Here is a 19,957-nt window from a genome sequence, read left to right as displayed (position 1 = left end):
ATCATTATTTGGGGCGGGTCACCATCTCTCAAAAATGTCTTTGTGGCGCAAAAAAGGGTTGTGCAAGCCATGGCTGGCATGAGATACTGGCGGAAAAACACCGCACTGGACTCATGCCGTCCACTTTTTACAAAATATGAAATTCTTACTGTTTATTCATTGTATATTCTGGAGTGCATGAAATATTTGGTCAAATATAGGAACAAATTCACCCTGGCGCGAGACCAACCCCCCATTGGCCCACGTACCAGGCGTGCGGCTACTAATCTCTCTCCCAGTGACTTACATGTAGAAGCGTGCTCCCTAAACATTTCAAACCAGAGTCCATCAATTATGATCCCTAGAATTTTTAACAATTTACCGGTAGAGATAAAACTGATTGAGGAAGACCAAACATTTCTTAAAGCCATAAAAGCCATTGTATGGAAATACCAATTCTACGATATGTCTGAATATTTTGCCTGTGATTTTATAATATAGTTAATATTAGTATGTTAGTATGTAATGTAGGTTAGGATAAAATTGACGTATTTTAATAAGTCACCCCTGTAAATATTGACTTAATCAAAATAAAAAGCTAAAACTAAAAAAAACTAAAAATATGTAAATTTTGTGAGGAGGAGTTGTGCCACAGCTAGGCAGGATGATTGGCGACATTCCATTGCCTTCCTATACATATTCTGGTACCCAGGCAGAGAGTGCAATCAATTGTTCTCAATGGCTGATGAATCCAAATTCCACTGCATTGTTTTGTTTTGCTGATGCGGTGGAGCAACTCTTCGGTGTCGACACCGATACTCTCCACTCTGAGCACGAGGTAGATAATAAATCCTCTTCAATTTTGCACTTTGTGAAATGAACGTCATTTTTTGTTTAATTTACATATAATTTTGTAAGTGGTCGTGATGAAGAAGCGAGCAACAGTAGCAATTTTATGATTTAGGTTTGCAGGTCAGAAGTTCAGTCTGCTCAATGAAGCATTGCAGGTGAAAAAGCCAGTTTTCGCTTTCCAACAACAGCATGCTGCACGTTCGTTCATGAAATTAATTAGTCTCTCGCGGAGATGGCCAGCCGAAGTTTTTGCAACGCGAACAAGTGCCTTATTTTCTTCCTCGGTGAGGCTGCAGAGACCGTGATTCCCGGCAGCAAGGCAGCATACACACAACCAGCACTGCCTCCATTAATTAGCATCAAACTGGTTTGTGTTGCGGGCATACATTTTTTAATTCGCAATTTTACGGCGGAATCCGGTGTCTGCGCCGCCGAGTACAACGTATAACATGACAAGCCCGCGCTGTGGCATTTTAAACGAGCGTAATTTTATATTTATTAATAATTGAAGAGCAAGACGCAAAACGTAATTACAAGTCACGCAGGCCGCGGCGGCGGAAAAAAGCTGCGTGGAAAGCGGCCGCAAACTTTGAGCGGGAGAGAGAGTGAGAGAGTTGTTAGAGTTGTTCCTCTCAAATTTTAATTCCGGGCCCACCGAGCGATGAATTATGGGTGTCTTGCTCGGACTCATTATTCCGCAGCATAAATCTCGGCACCAGGCGCGAGTGTCATCAAGGCATGCGTAAATTTTTAATTAAGCAATCTGCCAGTTGTTGCATTTGTGCGATTTTATCTGGCATGCCATCAGCCTCAGCCGTTGTGCAGCCGCCGCGCGCGCGTCTCTCTTGTGGCGCATAAATCTGCCCGCCGCACGACGAAAAAGCTCCACTTGCGCCTGGGGTTGGTCGACTGAGAGCAAGTGCATCAAATTAATTACCACGTTTAACTTGCGCGCAAACACACGCACGCATACGTCACTCGCAACTCGCATTTCGGACAGAGATACGACTGCTGAATCCGTGCACTGTCTGCTGCAATCAGCATGAAAGACAAATGCTGAAACTTGCGTCGACGCCAGGCTGCTTCACGACAGCTCCCCAGCTGGTTCAAAACTTTGGAAATTAGGACGAAATTTTAAATTCATCTCATCAAAAAATTATATATAGTTTTATTGTTGAGAGATATGTGCATTTTTTATATATTAAGTTAATACTCGTCAAATCCTCAAAAAAATTTAGTAATGACAGCAAAAGTCCCTGGCAGATGTCTTGGGATCTTAAAATGTTAGTAAGTAGTTTTTTTTTACTTGACAACAGAGTTGAAAAAACACCAAATTACCCAAGTTATCTCAGATCAATCAGTCCAGATTGGTCGTAGAACAAATAATACGACAACGTTCAAAATGTAAACGATTAGACGAGGCAAACAGTGTGTGCAATATATGAAATTCAAGCTTGATTTGGTTAACCCACACGCTACTGCTTCGACTGCTGAATAAATAAAGAGAAATAAGAACCACCAAAACCAGATTCAATTTGTTAATAGTTGCAAAAACTACATGCTTTTCGACTCCCCATGATGCTATACAGTGATTTTTAGGAGCGTCTTCTTTATTTTCTTATTCGAAAAACCCTTTTTAATGGCATAAAATTTATTTAATTAAAATCATGAAGTCTTTGCAACTAGTATTCTTCTAAAAACTGATCACGAATGTCCAAACTGATTCAGCTGTCCCTAAAAATCAGCAAATTCCTACTAAAACACAAATAGCCTGGCTTTTTGGTTAATTTTATTTAAATTTCAGCATAAAACGGCGGTATAAAAGGTCCACGCGAAGACGAGTTTTTTCTGCACCACGCGCTTTTATTGGCGTGCATCAGTGCGTGTGCTGTTTTATTGAATGGCACTTTTATTTCATTATTTAAGGCGGCCCGCGTGGCGGCTCAAGCAGCAATAAAACTGCCTCAGCCGGCGAAAGTACATTTTACTATCAAAACGCTTAGCCGAGAGCTCAGAGGCTCGTTTGGCGTCGTCTTTTCTCTCTCGGCTGATGATTTAATTAAATTAGAGCCGCTCGTCGGTCTCTCTCTCTTTCTCTCTCGCTGACGATCAGATAACCGCCGTGTGTGCGATGGAATGCATAAATCAATTCTCTAGCTGCTGCTCGCTGCGGCTCTGGCTCTCGATGCTCTACACTTGCACATATATAGGCGCACGATAAAAGGTCGCGTCTCGTTTATTATTTCTCCGTCTGTTTGATTTATTGAAAAGTGTCGGCCACCGAGACGTGCATTTCATCATACGGCGGCAGGGCGAGCTGCATTCACTGGACCCGAATCGGAAAATTTACGACTGCCTGACTTATTGGGAACCTCTCCCGTCAGCTGCTTTGCTACAATAAAACTTATTTATTGCTCGACCAGCTCCCGTGTTGAGTTTCAAAATTTATTTTCGTTCTAGAATAAAATTAACATTTACCACGAAAAGCACGGCTGAGTGGTACAGATTTTTCCACTTGCGGCAACAAAGAGTCTTCATTGCGCCTAATTTTTCTCTTCAACGCGTGACATTTGAATTTATATACGCGGCTGAGCTTTTTTGCCTCTTTGCGCAAAGAGCGTCCCACGCATAAACGCGTTTTAACGAGAGGGCAACCAATATACTGACCAGTGATTTGATGAGAGACTTTTTGTGGAAACTCGGTCTATTATCCGTGGAATTAATCGCTGTCTCTCAAGAGATTTCCTTTCCAGTGGCCGTTCAACGCTGGCAATAAAAATAAATCTCAAAAGCAACCACAACTCGTCAGCAGCACTCTGTATTTCTGATTTAATGGCCAGCTCGGGCTAATTGTTTCGGCTGGCCGCAGCCCGAGCAGCAGGAAAGAGAGAAACAAAACGCAGCGCCTGAGAGTAAATCAAGTACGAAAGCGGGGGACGTATTCCGGGGCCGTGAAAAAGGTTCATCAGGCGTTGAGCTTGGAGTCCACAGCCGAAAAAACACTGAATTTTGTACATAACAATAAAATTCTTCAATGGGGGCTAAAAAACATATGGTAGTTAAATTCATTGAGGTGTGTTTTTCATGCTCTTTTAATTGAGTCAACCGCCAATAATCAAATCTGGACATCAGCCAGATATTCTCACACTTTTTAATGTTTATCTTACTAACCTAAAAAATCAATTTATTATTTGACAATTCAAATCATTCAAACAAAAATGGGCCAAATGATAGTAATCCGATTATCTTTATCTTTCACATCCCCGCAGCGAGCGCTCATTTACTCGCGTGTGTATTGTAAGTAAATAAGGAGGAAAGAGAGATAGCTTTCGTTTCGACTGCGGGTAGGTGTGATTTATAAAACAAAATATCTCAGTTAATGCGTTTATTTTGGCGTGGCTCGCCCTTTGTGATGGCACTTAATCCGAATATTGAATGAAACCGATCGCCCGCGTCTCTTCGTGTTCACGTGGGCTTTTCCGCTGGTGGTACTTGTCGATTTATGGCTTTTGCCACACACTCGCTGCCTGCCTCGCTCTCCCCGCAGCTTATTGATTTAGCCTTTCTGCTTTTGTTCACTGTCGTCTAAGCTTTTAGTGCGAATAAATTCCGCGCATTGATATGATTTTAAGTCTGCGCTTTTGCGAGCCCATAAATCAACCATTTATTGGACACGCGCGCGTCTTGTTTGCATTGATAGAAAGCGGTTTGAAAGGATAAAATTCTTTGCAAAGCCTTTTTAGAAAGCAATATCGATAGAGACGCTTACTTTGAAAATAGGTTTGCATAATTTTCTGGAATGAGGGCAAAAGCTAATGTAACTGGTCCAAATTGCGGGCAAGGCACTTATTGAAATTTCCACAGGTATTAAATCATAAGGGAGGCGTGCAAAATTCGCAAATTCTTATATTTCGTCACTGTACCGCAGACATGGTTAACTTTAATTCAAATAAAGTTGGCATTGTTTTGTAAACACTATAACAACAGTTTTAATTAATTAGAAACTATAATGTTTTTAATATTACTGATGGACCAAAAAAAATAGAACGCAGCACAATGCCTGTTACCGATGGCAATTCATTCAATCAATTTATTTCTCTTTACTCTCTAGCTATGAATTATTTATCGAATGTTTATTACCCAATAAATTGAACTTGCGATCAAAACTGTTACTTTCCATCTTGGCCCGAGGCACCAATTCGATTCAAATCATTCCTACCATCATGAGCAGCAAACGTCAGCACAATGGGAAATTTGAGAAATCGAAATTTCACCGGCCGGCTCTCATTGTTTGCTTGGTACCAAATTGCATCATTACAATTACATTATGCAAATCTCCTCTGGGCCGTCTTATCGAGGGCCGCAGATCAGGATGTGTAATGTGTGTATGCAGCAGCGTTGTGTGCGAGCCAGCGTCAGCGCGCGGCCTTCGTCTTTTTGTTATTTTTAATTCAACGGGCACGCAGATTTTCTTTTCGCCGAGCTTTATCTACGCGGTGATCCGCCCTCGCCGAGCTGTGCCAAGACAATGCTCCAGAGTTTCATAATATATAAATGGTGTTAACCTAAATAATTGTGCACCAGCTGCTTCGAGAGCCTTTCACACATAATTCATTTCGAGCGTAAAGATAATGTCACTTGCATTGTAAAAATTTTACCATTCAGACCAGCTTCGCAACGAGCCAGGTAAAAACCTAGTCTTTTATTTGCTATATAAGCGCTTATTGCCTTTTTATAACTGGCAGCTGGTTGACTGTAAAAAAGCTGCAACGCACACATACACGCTACACTCGACCTGACCCAAGTTAAACAACACTTCTTCTTTTTGTGTACTTTCTCTCGCCGGCGCTCAGCTGTGTGCTTGCTTCTCTGTAATCCTCGAGACGCACTTGGTCACGACCCGCTAAATCAAAAGCAAATATTTTAATGAAGTCATTCGGCAACAAACATTCCGGGCCACATCTAGCCTTAATTGAGCGCTTCGTTCGTGGCGAAATTTTGTGCCAAGGCATCCACTTAGCGAGCAAGTTGATCTCTCAATTACGAGAAGCACTTGCTGCGATATTTTAATTCAATTTCTCGGTTCAAAATATATCGCAATACATATTGTGCATAACCTGCTGACTGTTATTTGATCATATGTATCTTCTTCATTCATAACTCATACCGATTGGCTGGAAAATGCGATTTTAATCTAATTTATCTGCTGCCATGAACGAATTTTGTTTAACTAAAGAGTGTTGACAAGTTCATTTGCAAAAATGACTGTCAGTTGGTTTATGTTGGCTAAAAATATGTATCTCAGAGCTAAAATCGGATCTGCTCACAGTCGACAAGAGAACGAGTTGCAGAGGCTCGTGTATAAAAAACCAAACTCCCCGCCGAGCGAATCTCATCTTGCATAATTCAGAGCATAAAGCAGTGTGCTGCGCCCACTTTTTTTTATCACGCCATCTGAATTGGCATTTAAGTATGCTCTTTGAGGTATTTTATTACAACTGTCCTCTTCGATAATAACTTCTGAATATGAGAAGCAGCCGGGGAACGGGTGTTCCGAAATAATTAGAATCGTGTGAGATTTTTATATAATGCCTCACTCAGCAGCTGCACTTTGACTACAATGATAAAATCATTTAATTTTCCAAGGTATGCGGAACTTCTTACAAAGTATGAAAAACAACAAATCAAAGCTGCCATCCATCTTTCACGCTTAAGGTAATTACTTCTAAAACCGCGGCTTTGCACTCAAGTTCTTCGCAACTTCGCGTGAATAATGACTGCCGTCTGCAAAGAGAGAGTCGGGTTTCTTCGCGTCCGTAAATAATTCCGGATTTGAAGGCAGGTGTCTATGAAGAAGCGACAGCCGCTAATTAATTTAGCATAATATGGCAATTAGCATGCTAATGTCGACGCGAGAAGAGCGAGCGTCGAAATTGCTTTCCGTCGGCGCATGAATAATAAAAAGCAGAGACGTACTATTGTAATTACATCTTCTGGTGCAGCCCCATAAAAATTACATTCCCCTCCCGAAATAGACGCGCACAATAAATATTTTACTGCGCTTGCAAATTAATTCGGCACGCGGTCGTTAGGCAACAAATTTCAGGGAGCAGCTCCAGTTCTCTTTTTTTCTTTTTACGAGTGCGTGGCGCAGATTTAGCTGCCAGATGTAAAAATGTAATAATGTCGTTCGTTTTCCAGCGGGAGATGAAATCTTTGCGAGACACAGCACACACACACGTGAATGAATTGGATTGCCGCGGGCCGACGAAGATTTTTGTTTTATTCACCTGCTGCCGAGTGCGGGGAACAAAGGGCAAGGGGCTGGGTGACCCATTTTCTTCGGCAAGAACAAAAAACGTGAGAGTGCAGGCAGGGGCGAGGCTTAATTAATTTTCGACTCTCTTTAAGAAAAACAAAAAGGTGGTGCGTCGGCACACGTTGCAAAAAGCCAATTTGGTTTTTTGCTTTGCCGGCGGCGTAATTATTGTCGGGTTTGGTATTTTAAATCTAATTCAAAGCAGATTTGCACAAAATCATTAAGTTTAAATTGGGAACGAGCTAATATTTTCCCTGGTTGCCGCTTAAATTTTTGAGAAAATCGGCTCAAATGTTAGCATGCTAATCAGCATTGTCTCCCTACTGTAAAATCACGATTTATTTCGCAATTTAGCGAATTTTTCCTTGAAATTCGCAGACCATTGGATAGATCGCGACTAGAGGGATCGAAGTTAAGCGAAATATTCATTGGCAAACCGTTTAATGTTGGCAAAATCTGATAATTAACTGATACACTCAGTCACAAATTGGGGTTTCGGAAAATTTTAACTGACATTTCGTCTCCCGGAAAACTACTTAAATGTTATTTCCAAAATTTTCCAATGTTTTTACTTTAAAAGGACCCCCCTTTAATAAAAAGGTTTTCAAGAGGACAGGATGTTTGGCGTTGCAAAATTGTTCGCACTTGAATTTCTCGACGGTAATGTAAATACGAGAAAAACAAATTGCCTAGCAGCTTGTGAGTCACTTGAGCCGGGTACTGTTGCAAAAATGCGTGCTTAATGGAGCATTTTTTCTTTCTTTATTTCTCTGCCACTCATATTGTGAGGTCTGCAGAGAAGGTCAGCCCACCTGAACAATAATAACGTTGGGCCAACTGCAAAGCCTGCTCACTTACACCCACAAGCGTGGTGTGTGAGCGTGTATTGTCCGCGTTACAACGTTCAGTAGCGCCATTCAGTGAAATAAAAGTGGCAGCTGAATCGGTCCATTTTTCAATTAGAAAGTGAGCCGGCCTAATAAATAGTGCAACATTCGTTCTGACAAAGCCGATCAAAACACACAGCTGCCACAAAGGTCGGCCGGTAAAAAATGAAGACAGACTTCTTAATGTCAGCCGCTGACTTCATTGTGTTAGCCTTTTCATTCTCCCAGTCCCAATAGACTCACGAATTCGCTTCTAGGAATTCAAAGCGCGCATTCACTCGAAACAAAGTCGTTCCCCGCCAGTGACTAACAGGATTTTTCGCCTTTGATATTTCCCATTTGTTTGCACCGAGTGTTTACAAAACGGTCCTGAACGCCGCTAATTAATCATGAAAAGATCTATTGATGAAAATTTTAAATAGTGACAAATTGCTTGAGAGGATATTTAATTCAGGTTTAAAATTAATCCTCTCTCAAAATTGCTAGGGTGCCTTCGTTACAAGCATACATGTTTTCATAAATTTAAATAGTTTACAGGAAAAGGAAAAATATGACTTTTCCCACTTATTTTAAAGCTTTATTTGATTTTTCTTGGCTTTGAATTTTTTATTTATTATAATATATTATCATTTTGATCCATTTTACTAGTGATATATTATCTGAAGAAATGATTTGCTCGTGAAATAGGGTGCACTTTTGTGACACAGTAACTTGCCGCTCAATTCAAAATTCTTTGAACTTATAAGGATTATTAGAATGCAAGAAAACTCTTTTTAATATTAAATTATTTAATATGTGAGGATTTTTATCATCATGTTACGTCAATTCAAGCGAGGACTCGTGTTTTTTGCAATTACCGTGATTAACCAGCTAATTTCTTTTACAGTAATAGGAAGAAAAAAATTATATTTCATATCCAGCTAACTTTTTTATAAAACATATTTACTATCAAACTTTTCTTAAATTAAAGCATCCAAAATGACGGCTCTTGTTCTCATCCCTATAGTCTTGGAGCAACGTATGCTATTTGCTAGACTGGAGCGACGCGCGGGTTGCCTACCCCTCTCCCACGCAGTCGGCTCTCTCTCCCCTCAAGTTAGTAACTTCCTAAGCTCTCTGCTCTGCGCGCTTTTGAGAGAAACGACTCGGAAATTTTCATCATTTGCCTGCGTCACGTTCTCACTTGACGTGGCGTCGGCGTCGGCGGCGGTCCCGCACAAATCGGAAAACGTCGCGCAATTAAAAGGTTCAATTAATCAACAACAAAAAGCAACGAGCGGCCGCAGACCGATAAGACGACGAACCGCTCGTTTTTCTTGAAAAGCGAGCTGGATGGCTGCGATTTATGCGAACCAGTCGCGGACGCTACCGCGTTTGAGAATTTATGCGAGCGCTCAATTGATGTGCTGCTTTTATCCATACATATATACATTTATTCAATAACACACACACCATAATAAAAGTGGTTGTGGCGGCGAAATAATTGCGCCTGAGTGCTCTCTCTCGCTGAAAAAGCGGTCTGATTTTATTTACTTTTGCGGTGCAGTACTTTGGTTTCCTATACTACTTGAAGTAGCAAGTAGTGAGTGTGTGTGTGTGTGTGTGCCATGCTGCTTGATAGCGCACGGCTCGGTGGCTGCCCGACTGGATTTTAAATTACGATCGCACTGACAGTTAAGAAGCGCACTTTACCGTCTCATGATGCACGGCCTGCGCACCTTTATTTCTGCGTATTCCTTGCTACTGATTGCACGCCACCAGCGCAGTTCCTCTCTTCTACCCAATCAGGCACGTCTCTTGCCAAATTAACACCGGAAAGATGCATCAAAACAAGAATAATAACTATTTTTCATATGTGAAAAAGCGTTTCATTGATATTCAAATCATTAGTTACTTAACATTTTAATTTAAAAAAATTTAAAAAATAATAATATTGAAAGTATTTTTACGGGCAGATTACTGGCAGATATTCATTTATGATTTGGTTTCTCTTGTATTAAACAATCATATATGACATTAAAAATGCTTTCCGAAATACTTCTGCTATTTGCCAGTTGTCTATCCAATAAACTCATATTATTTTCAAATTATTTTTATGCTGGTTTACATTGCAGGGTTGATTAGATAATGCTCACTTTCTGATGAAGCTTGATAGCCTTATAACAAGAAATTTTTTACGGTATTTAACATTCAATTAAGTGCGATTTATTTGAGCCAGCATAAAGCATAATCGAATGATATGCTTATCAGTTTAAATTGATTTATGAAATTCAAGGATGAAGGATTCATATACTTTTTCAAAGTTAATTAAAAGGAGTGAAATTGAGCACAGTATTTATAATATAAATCTATTAGGCGCAAAAAAAGGAAACACAAATTTAATATTTTTTAAATTTAATAAAAACTACGTCTTTGATTACAAAATTATTAATTAAATAATTAAGTAAATAAAATTAATTTAATATTTAAAGCTTGTTATGCTTCTAAAGTTTTAAATAGTTTGCTAATTTTTTATTAAAATAAAAATGGTTTAAACAGCGCAAGTGGAAGATTAAAATACTTTAATTAATTGGAATACGCATTGCTTTTTGTCTTGTTGCATAATACATAATGCAGTGGGAACCAGCGTTCACTTCGTCAGGATCTCATCTGATACGTCTTCCTCATTACCTCTCGCGAAAACCAGCCATTACGATTGTTTGATTTCACACGGCGGAAGCAGAGAAAGCCTACCGCAAAAATCACACAACTGGCGGCTGCGCTCCCTGCCAGAAGTCAAACACAGCGCCCGGCGAGAACAACGGCCATTAAATCACCGGCAAAAAAGACAACGTCCTCCGGTTGGGCTGCATGGGGGCAAAACAAAATCCACAGGTAGTCCATCGCACTGCACGTGTGCGGCTCTCGTTTCCGCCGAAAATTCAAATAGACACGGGCATGCGTTTTTTGTGGCGTGCACCTACCTTGCGAAAAAAGCGGCGGCGGCCGAGGCCTGCATGACGGCCCCCTGCGGCCCGTTGCTGCACATCGGCGGCACATAGGCGAGGTGGTGGTGCTCCGGGTAGCGGCCCAGCTTGTACGACGAGGCGTGCATGCCTGCGAGCAGCGAGGCCGGGTCCAACACGACTGAGCCGGAGTCTCCTCGGCCGCTGTTGAGACTCGAGCCGCTCCTCATGGCCGATGCCAGCGCCGCGGCACGCGGGCCGCCCTTCGGGTGCTGCATCAGCGACAGCTCAGGGCCCAGGCTCACCTGAAATTTCGTTACTTATTAGACAAATGTTGGTTCCTTGAATGCAGAACTATAACACACTAACCATCATCGGAAGGAAACATTTTTAACATATAAATTATTTTCATTTAGCAATTTTCTATCAGTACAAGAATAAACAAAGTCACTTAATAAAGGTAAACAGAAAATTCGTAAAAAATATTTGTGACAAATATCATGTTCTTTCTTCTACATAGTTGAAAATAATTCAGTTTGTTTGGACAGTAAATATTTATTAATAATAATTGTTGACAAATTGGACTGAAATGGATTCGGCTGCAGTTTTACTCTCCTTATAGGCTGCAGTATTTGTTTTTAGGTAAAAAATATGAGTTGGTATATTTATGATGTATTGAAAACAAAAATGCAGCAAACTATATGAATAGAGCTGTGATTTTTATTATAATATACTATTTTTCTTATTTTTAAACCATCTAAATCTGCACAAACCATATATAACTCGAAAAAACAGTCTAGAAATAGTCGACTGTTTATAATAAATTAAACTGTCTAAAATTATCAGCCCTAAATATGAACGTGCATTTTTTCTTTTTAATATATTCGACTCAATATAAATTGTTTTGTATGTGAAGCTTCTCAGGAGCCAGAAATAATTATTAAAGGTGAGAAAAAATTTGATTATAATTATTGTATTTTAGACACCAACGGTGCACAACACATAGAGTATAACAAAATTATTTTGAAAACACTTTCTTATATTTAGCAGCTTGAAATAAGGTAAAGGTACTATTTTTACACTTGAGCAAATGGTACATATCTATACAGACTTCATTGCAAAATTGGCATACGCAATTGATAGAAATGTCAAGATGGAATCGTTTGTCTTTACATAAAAGGAAATGACAACCATGGGAGGAGAAAAAACTTAAATTTACATACTCATATTCTCTTATAGCAAAAATATTGAAAGCTTCAGGTTAAAATTAATACTTTGAAAGCGACTTAAAGCAATTTTTGCGTCTTTATACATTGAAAAACAATCGCTCTAGTCGATGACGGAGGCAAATAATCGTATTTTTATTTAATTGAAATTCAAATTTGTTTAGAAGAAATAAAACAAAACGAAAATTTCTCTTTATGTATTAGAAAACATAGTTGAACAAGGTTGAAGGTAGTCGTGAATTCAAGGATTTTAAAACTGGCGGCAGGGCAGGGCTAAAAAGGCCGTGGTCGACTTAAAAATCTAAACGCCAGTCTAAATTACGACTTAGCGCGAGAGCTGTTTAAGGAGGAAAGTGCTGTGTCTACTCGCACAAATTAGCACGAGACAAGCCCAAGTGAAGAAGATGTGTCAACGCGCGAAGGTGAACTGGGGCATAAATGAAACAAAAAGCAAACGCGTATATTAAAGAGAGGTGCTGTCTGCGCTGCGACGTCTTAATTGACTCGAGAACAGGTGAAAGAAAAGGGCTGCTCGAGTGACGTTTACGGGCCCTATTTCATCTTGCACACCTCCTTTTGATTGTGCATTAAATAATAAAAAGTGTGTTTGTATCGGCGCGAAAACCGGCTGTGGTGAATCCATTAACACTGCACGCCGAATTCCGAGAAATAACCGATGTGGTGCGCCGACGACGGTCGCGAACACACTCTTGATTCATAAAATCAAGTGAGTGTGTGTACGCGCGTTATCTCTTCCCGGATTGTTTTTTCAGCGCTCTCTCTTCACTATATACTCCAAGGCTGCGTGGGCTTGTTTAATTTCGCCTGCCTCTCGTCGTTTTAATTAGCGCCGCAAATTGCCGGGCAATGAGCTAAGGAGCGAGAGGAAGATTCTGCGCGCGTTCTCTCAAAAGGATGAGAAACGTTTCATGCGTGCATCTGCTGCCTTTTGCTTTGATAATTCCTGCGCTGCTCTCTGCGTCTTCGTGCGCTGCTCAACATTTTATATGCGAGGCGTATAAGGAGCTGATGAAATAACTCTCAAATTAGAAAAGAAAATCGTGAACACTTGTGTTTTCATCTCCGCCTGATGAAACGCCTTTTTCAGCAGATTCGCAGAAGGAGAAGAGGCATTAAAAGAGCTTTATTCGAGTCTAAGCGGCTGGAAATGAACACAATTAAGAGAATTTTCAGCCATAATTAATTGAAGTATTTTTCCGGCGAAATTCTCCATTTTGACATTCCTTAATTTCGACAAGAAAATTTGTCAAGGCTAAGCTGTCTTAATTGGTAACGAGAAAAATACGCAGCAAAATATAGCTTCTGATACGCAATGCTAAAAGAATTTCGCAAATTCCGCATCTCTTTGGCTATATAATAAACAAAATGTGAAAATTTTACGGATTGCTCATAACAAATTTACAACATTTTATCGTTAAATATCTTACTGCTCCACTGTTGACTATGAGCACCTAAAAAATATGTAATAAAACACCTTTTTAAATTGCGGCAAGTGTTTATATGTGTCACCTAAGACTAATTTTCATTTTTAGAAGAGCTTGTGGTCCACATCTGTAATAATAAGTGTCTAAAAGCCACAGAGAGGAGCAGAGTGACATTTGCCGCCAAAGTCGAGTTTTTGCCGCGCGACTGTTGCAAATCGAAACCGGAGAAGCCAATAAAGCAGTCGTGGGCTGCTGACTTATTTGCTTGTTTTGCTGCGCGCAAACACAGGCACACACTCGAAAAGAATCAAGTGTGCGGCGTATAATTTAATTGTGAGGACGACGACGACGAAGGTAAAAAGCACGTGCATCCGAGCGTGGGATTGAACGAACCCGAAATAGCGTGTGCGGTGCATCTCATTTTCGATTATCTCCATCGACGAGCGAAAGCAGCCGCGAGCTAGCGTCGTCTCGTCGTTTACGATCGACATCAACAGACTGTTTACCTCTTATTGGAGACACACACACCTCTTCTCTCAGTTCATATTTATTCTGCTCGCAATAACACCAAGCAGGTTAATTGTTTTCCGCTCTGCCAATCGTTCCGAACATCGGAATAAATCTTGGCGTTATGCATGTGAGGGAACTCCACCAATACGTCATTTTGTTCCAGGCTTGAATTTCTTAATTTATGTAAATTATTTTTAAAGTCTTATTTCAGCTTTTGCTTGGGTGCAAATTGGATGAGATGCCTGTCATGTTAAACTAGTAGCCAATAATTTCAATAAAAGATTATGTATTTAAATTTTTTTTAATATTAGATCCATTTGAGTGGCTTTCAACTTGATCTTGAACGCTGCAAGTGATGTGTTGGTGTTCCCTTCACATACAGCGATGCAGCGAATCAACGGGTCGAGTAAATTTCAGTTCACAAAAACAAAAAAGACTTAACAAGAGCAAAAGGAAGTAGGCTACGCCAGCTTTATTGCACCGCAAGCTGTGTGCTGTGTGTGTTGAGCACAAACGTGGTTCTCTCACTAAGCGAGTTACGATTTTTACTCTTGCACACTTCACCGGGGCAAAAAGACGTATTATTTTCCAGCAGAGAGAATGTCTCGAGCTGGAATGGCAGTGCTGTGTTCTGTTTGTTTATGGTATATTTGTGTATATATTTATATATAAAATCAGCGGCGAGTTGTTAATTTCAATTGAATCATTAATCGCGCTTGCTGCACAAACTGCAGATCTGCAGGCGTATTTCAATCAGCCAACACGACGTATTTATTTATCCTCCACTCTCGGCAAACTTGTATAATTAGTTTGGAAAATTGACTCTATTTGCATACTGTTTTATAATTCAGATCAGATTCGAGATAATTTCCGCGCAGTGGGATTGTGTATGAAAATGAGAAGCTGCTCTCCTTCTTTGGCTCGGATTATTTTTCTTGCGCTAATTGGAGACGATGGCTAAAGGAGCATTCATTGTATTAAGAGCGAGCAACTAATGAGGCCATTGATCATATCGTTTTCCTATTATTGATACTGAGTAAATCGCAAAGATCGCTCGCCACTCGAGCTCATTTGTGAACTGAAACAAAGGCAAGGATAGAACTCTATAATAAAAATAATGCTCTGTTTTAACTGCCATCGAATTTTAAGCATGCTTTTAGCCTTGCTTTTTTAATTAAAGATTTATTAAACATTAAAAATGTACAACAGATAAGATAAATTTAAGGATATCAATGTTTTTTTATTTTATAGCAGCTTGAAACAGGGTCACAATGATACATCAGCCTGGATTTCATTAAATTTTATGTATAAAAATCTCTTTTTTTAAGTTTCCGTGATATATTTTGCATTTCTTATCCCCGGAGAGCGAAAGTGTGGTGCGAACACGCATTTACGCTGCAATGAGATAAATCAGAGCGAGAGCAGCGTAGCAGTGCATGCGTGGATATATCCTGGCTGTTAGTGCAAATAATGCATCTTTTGCTTTTCTTTCTCGCAGCGGCAGATAAATAATCATAATCCGCGCACGCAGCTATGCGTGGCTGTAGCGGCGGCAGATGAAAGCGCGCGGTGCAAGAGAAAGGGAGGCGACGCTGCCTTTGATCAAATTGAAAAGGCGTCGAGAGAGCACCTTTTCAATCACCATCATCCCAGTTCTCTCCCATCTTAACAGCGCGTAATCCGCCAAATGTGTTTTCGAAACAACGAAGCAAAGTAGGCGCGACACTTCGCGCGCGCATCCACTCAGCCAGAAGCGCCGGCTGGCTGGCTGGCACGACGGATCGGCGCGTTTTAATGATTTTTGTCTCGCAGGCAGCGCGCAGAGGAGAGTGTAACACTAATTCTGCTCGATCCGATGATTACTGCACTCGGGTCGAATGAAAGACTCCGATCCTGTTGATCAGCAGCCAGGGGTGCCTCTGGGGTGTCGTACGTTCTATTGTGCCGCCAAAAGTTCAGATCATTTCGATTTCTCCTACGGCCCTGCTGGATTCTTTCATTAAAATCACCTCGAAACGCAGTTGGAGCAGAAAATATTGCGTTTTCAACGATGACACGGGCAAATATCCAAAAGTCTTTTTAGGTTTGAAATAATTTTTCCCAGAGATTTCTTGCCAATATATTCGCATTTTCTGGGATTGCAATATTTCAGGCTAAAAATGAAACATTAATTTCAAATTCAGATGGTACCATTGAAGAGCTTCGATCAATTTAAAAAAGAATTCTTTATTTAACTTGAATATTAGCCTAAAACATTTTTTCAAGCTCTGTTTAGGTTGAAAACCAACTGCGTAAGTCAAAAAGATCATTGGAATTTTCTTAAAAAAAAATATTCATGCGTGTCTCTACCATATTTTTCTGATAAAAAAATCCATCGAAATTAACGTAGTGATTTCCTGACCAAATTTTCGCATTGGAAACTAAACTTCGTTCTTACTTGATGCCAAAAAGTATATCGGATGCTGAGTAAAATAAATTTCATCTAAATAACATAAATTTCTCATGAGTTAGGACGACAATGAAGATTTGGTCGAAGGGATTTAAATTTATGCGCTGTTACAGTGAAGTCAAATAATATTTCATGACGATTTTTCAAACATTTGTTGTTAAAAAATCTCCAAAACATGGCCGACATTTCACTTTTACTATTCGTTTGTGAACTTGTGCAGGTGTAACAATAATTAAATTACCAATTCAAATCTGTCGGCTACGCGCAATAAAAAAAGGAAATCTGGCCACATTACAATCTTTGATGCTATCTTTTAATTGCTGCGGGAATGTTCGTTATGCAACATTTCATTTCCTCCAGCTGATACGGTGTGTGTGCCTCTTAAACTGTTGTAATTGCAGCTTGAGTGTGTTACACGCTCTTGTGTTCCAGAGAGTTGTAGGTGCAACTTTTCATCGCGATCGATCGGAATTAGCTAAAGGGCGTAACTGAAACAAATACAAGCAGAGATCGGCGCCGTCTGCAGATAATAATTCCCTTTGCTCATGTCGGCCGGCTTATCAGATAAAAGTGCGAAACACCCGCGCTGCCTCGATCCCGTGCAAGTCAAATAATCGATCTCTCTCGCATTACAACAAAAGCCATTTGCCCGTTGACAGGATCAGCTGGTACAATCCATTTATTGTTGTCATTACAACCGCAGGAAATTCGATTCCGAATGTCCTGATGGCGAGATTGCGAATTAAATTTGTTTCTTGCGAAGTAGATCGTGTTGAGTAAAAAAGTGTAATCGTGATTGCTGTCTTATAATCCGTTGACAATGCTTCACATTTAAGAAATAAAATCCTCTTAAAAATTATGAATGAGCAATTTATCTCTGTCAAAAACAGAATTTTAGTAACCTTAACTTTCGATTGAGTTTCTTGACGCGCTCTTAACTTTCCTCGCACTGTTAATATTTTCACAATGCACAACTCGTCGGTTGGTTTAGTGAGTCTGCTTATCCGCGGGGGACACAAAGCACCCAGACGACACGCAGACAATAAAAATCTTGGGTTCCAGAGGGGGCTAATGATAATCAATTAATCTTCATTTGATCTGGCGAAATGCAGAGCTCTCCCCCGTTGCATCGTGCACGTCGACTAATAATAATAATGGCCACAATCAAGTTAAGCTTGCGCACAATTTTTCCCGCTGTGGTGCAGAAGAAGAAGGACGAGCAAATGACCAGCGCATGCAGACAATATAATGCGGGATTAAAGTGAATTTATGTCCACGCACGGCATTGTGAGCCAATCAAGAGGTCTGACGAGCGGCGCGCGCGTATATACTTTCATGACCGGGGAAAATTGCACTTTTGTTGTGGAGTAAACGAAGACAGTAAAGAAGGATATCACATAAACGAGTTCGCCGTTATTCCCTTCTAATTGTCACTTTTGACACGTGATTGGCATCCCGTGGACTTTTGATACGCCTCCGCAAGCCTCCATTATGGCATAAACTATAACCGACTCGTATATTTTCAAGAAAAGTTATAGTACTAGCTTGAATGGAAATCTTCCAAAAGGGCAAAGTAATAATTATTATTATTACAATCATGATGCCGGTGTCGATAATCAACAGTTTCCTCGAAACGATTTCTTTATTTTATTACAGAGTCCACTACGCAGAGCAATTAAAAAGCGAATAAATTATCAGAGTGCATCAGATAAAAGAAGATAAGCGCCGTTCTTGCTTGGCTGCGCGGCTCGGCTTATTTTCGGCTTTGCCCTCTCAAAAGCCGGTTTTGTCGCACACTGCCTCACACATATACATGCATGAATGTTAAAGCCAATCCACGACGTTTTCTCATTGTTCTGCTCTCTGCGTTCAGTCTGTATATGTACTCTTAAGTTATCGATGCAGATGCAAATCATTGCGGACCCAAAGTGGAGGCAGGTACAAAGAAAATCTCCAATAAGACAAAAAAGAGATGAGAGATGGGACTAGCTTTTTTAATTATTATTTCGACTTTCAATTAAAAAAATGTTTCTATTTGTTACTTGCTGACAATAATGTTTAACAGATATCAGAAAAGAGTCTGTGGTTGACTTTAAACACATGAGATGGTTTAAAAATAAATTGATTTTTATTTCATCCGGACTTTAATTTTACCACCTGTATCAATTTCTTCTATTTTTCAGCAAATCTACCCTGTCATTTGATGTGCTGAAAGTTTGATCTTTAAATTTATTTTCCAGAAATTAAATTCAGATGCATTTATAAACTCGGCAAAGAAACCTATTACAAGAGAGCGAAGTGGCGGTTATTTTATTCCAAGTAGAAGCTGTAGGAAGTAAGAAACGACTCCAAATTACCATGTTTTCATTGGAAACGGAATTAATCACATGTCACGAAATGTCACGGTCAATTAACTTATTAACATCACTTCTAGGTACTGTGGCAATTCAACATCTCTTGTGTGCTCTCTTTGCGTACGCTGGCAATGCTGCAAAAGGCAGCCGCCAATAAACACAAGTCGACGCATTGCACATTTTACGACTTTGAAGTATAAATAAAATTTCCATTGCAAAACGCACGCAGTCTCGCTTAATGAGCCTCTTGACGAGTATGAAATTACAACCCACATATCGCATTGCCGACTCACGCATACACACACGCGGCTCTCAGTCAGCAAATTAATTTACGAACGGATACGAAATAAAGAAGCACGAGTGACACACGCGAGAGTGACGATGCTTTCCTCGCGTCGAAATTAATATCCAGGTATACACGAAAGCTAATTTAACGACCGATAAAATATTATTACAAACCGCTCATCATTTTTGAAACAGCAAGCACGTGTTGGAGCGATTCGATTTCAGCCAAGGGGTATCGCGTTCACCGCTCGCTTTGTCAACACGCGTGACTGTGTTAAAGGAAATTGAGTTTTCACTCCTCATATGGACAACTAACTGTGTTTATAACCACCAAACAGATGTAAATAGGGGCAATTGAGATCTTAACACGAGTGGAAATTACTATCGTAAGGTGCCGTATTTTCAATGCTTGTATGCACACAAAAACAAAACAATTTGCTTTTGTTCATCTCGTATTGTACAATATAGGTGCTATGTAATAAAACAATTAAATTTAAAGTGTGCAGCTTTGCGGGTCTAAAATTTAGAAAATTTTGCATTGCTGACAATTACAAGTAGTTTATTGAGTTTATTGTTTGTGAAATTCAGCAATATTTTTATCTGCTACTACTAAGTAAAATGTAAGGTAAAAAGGATTTTGCACCAATTTTCTCTAAAGCTTTACTCTAATGTCATCCATCCTGACAATAAAAGGGTTTTTGTTTAT

General features: G+C 39.9%; 1 protein-coding gene across 1 annotated transcript in view; it reads right to left on the bottom strand.

Annotated features, from left to right (window-relative positions):
* The window catches only part of LOC135940092 (kinesin-like protein CG14535), a 197,807-nt gene that overhangs the window by 116,060 nt on the left and 61,790 nt on the right, over positions 1 to 19,957 (bottom strand). The window contains exon 4 of the mRNA XM_065484827.1: positions 11,001 to 11,287. Within this exon, the coding sequence (XP_065340899.1) occupies positions 11,001 to 11,287 (287 nt within the window). The remainder of the gene's footprint in view (positions 1 to 11,000; positions 11,288 to 19,957) is intronic.

Source organism: Cloeon dipterum, chromosome 3, assembly GCF_949628265.1.
Source record: "Cloeon dipterum chromosome 3, ieCloDipt1.1, whole genome shotgun sequence".
Taxonomy (NCBI): Eukaryota; Metazoa; Arthropoda; class Insecta; order Ephemeroptera; family Baetidae; genus Cloeon; species Cloeon dipterum.
The sequence above is the reverse complement of the archived record's forward strand: the minus strand, read 5'-3'. Positions and strand labels throughout refer to the sequence as shown.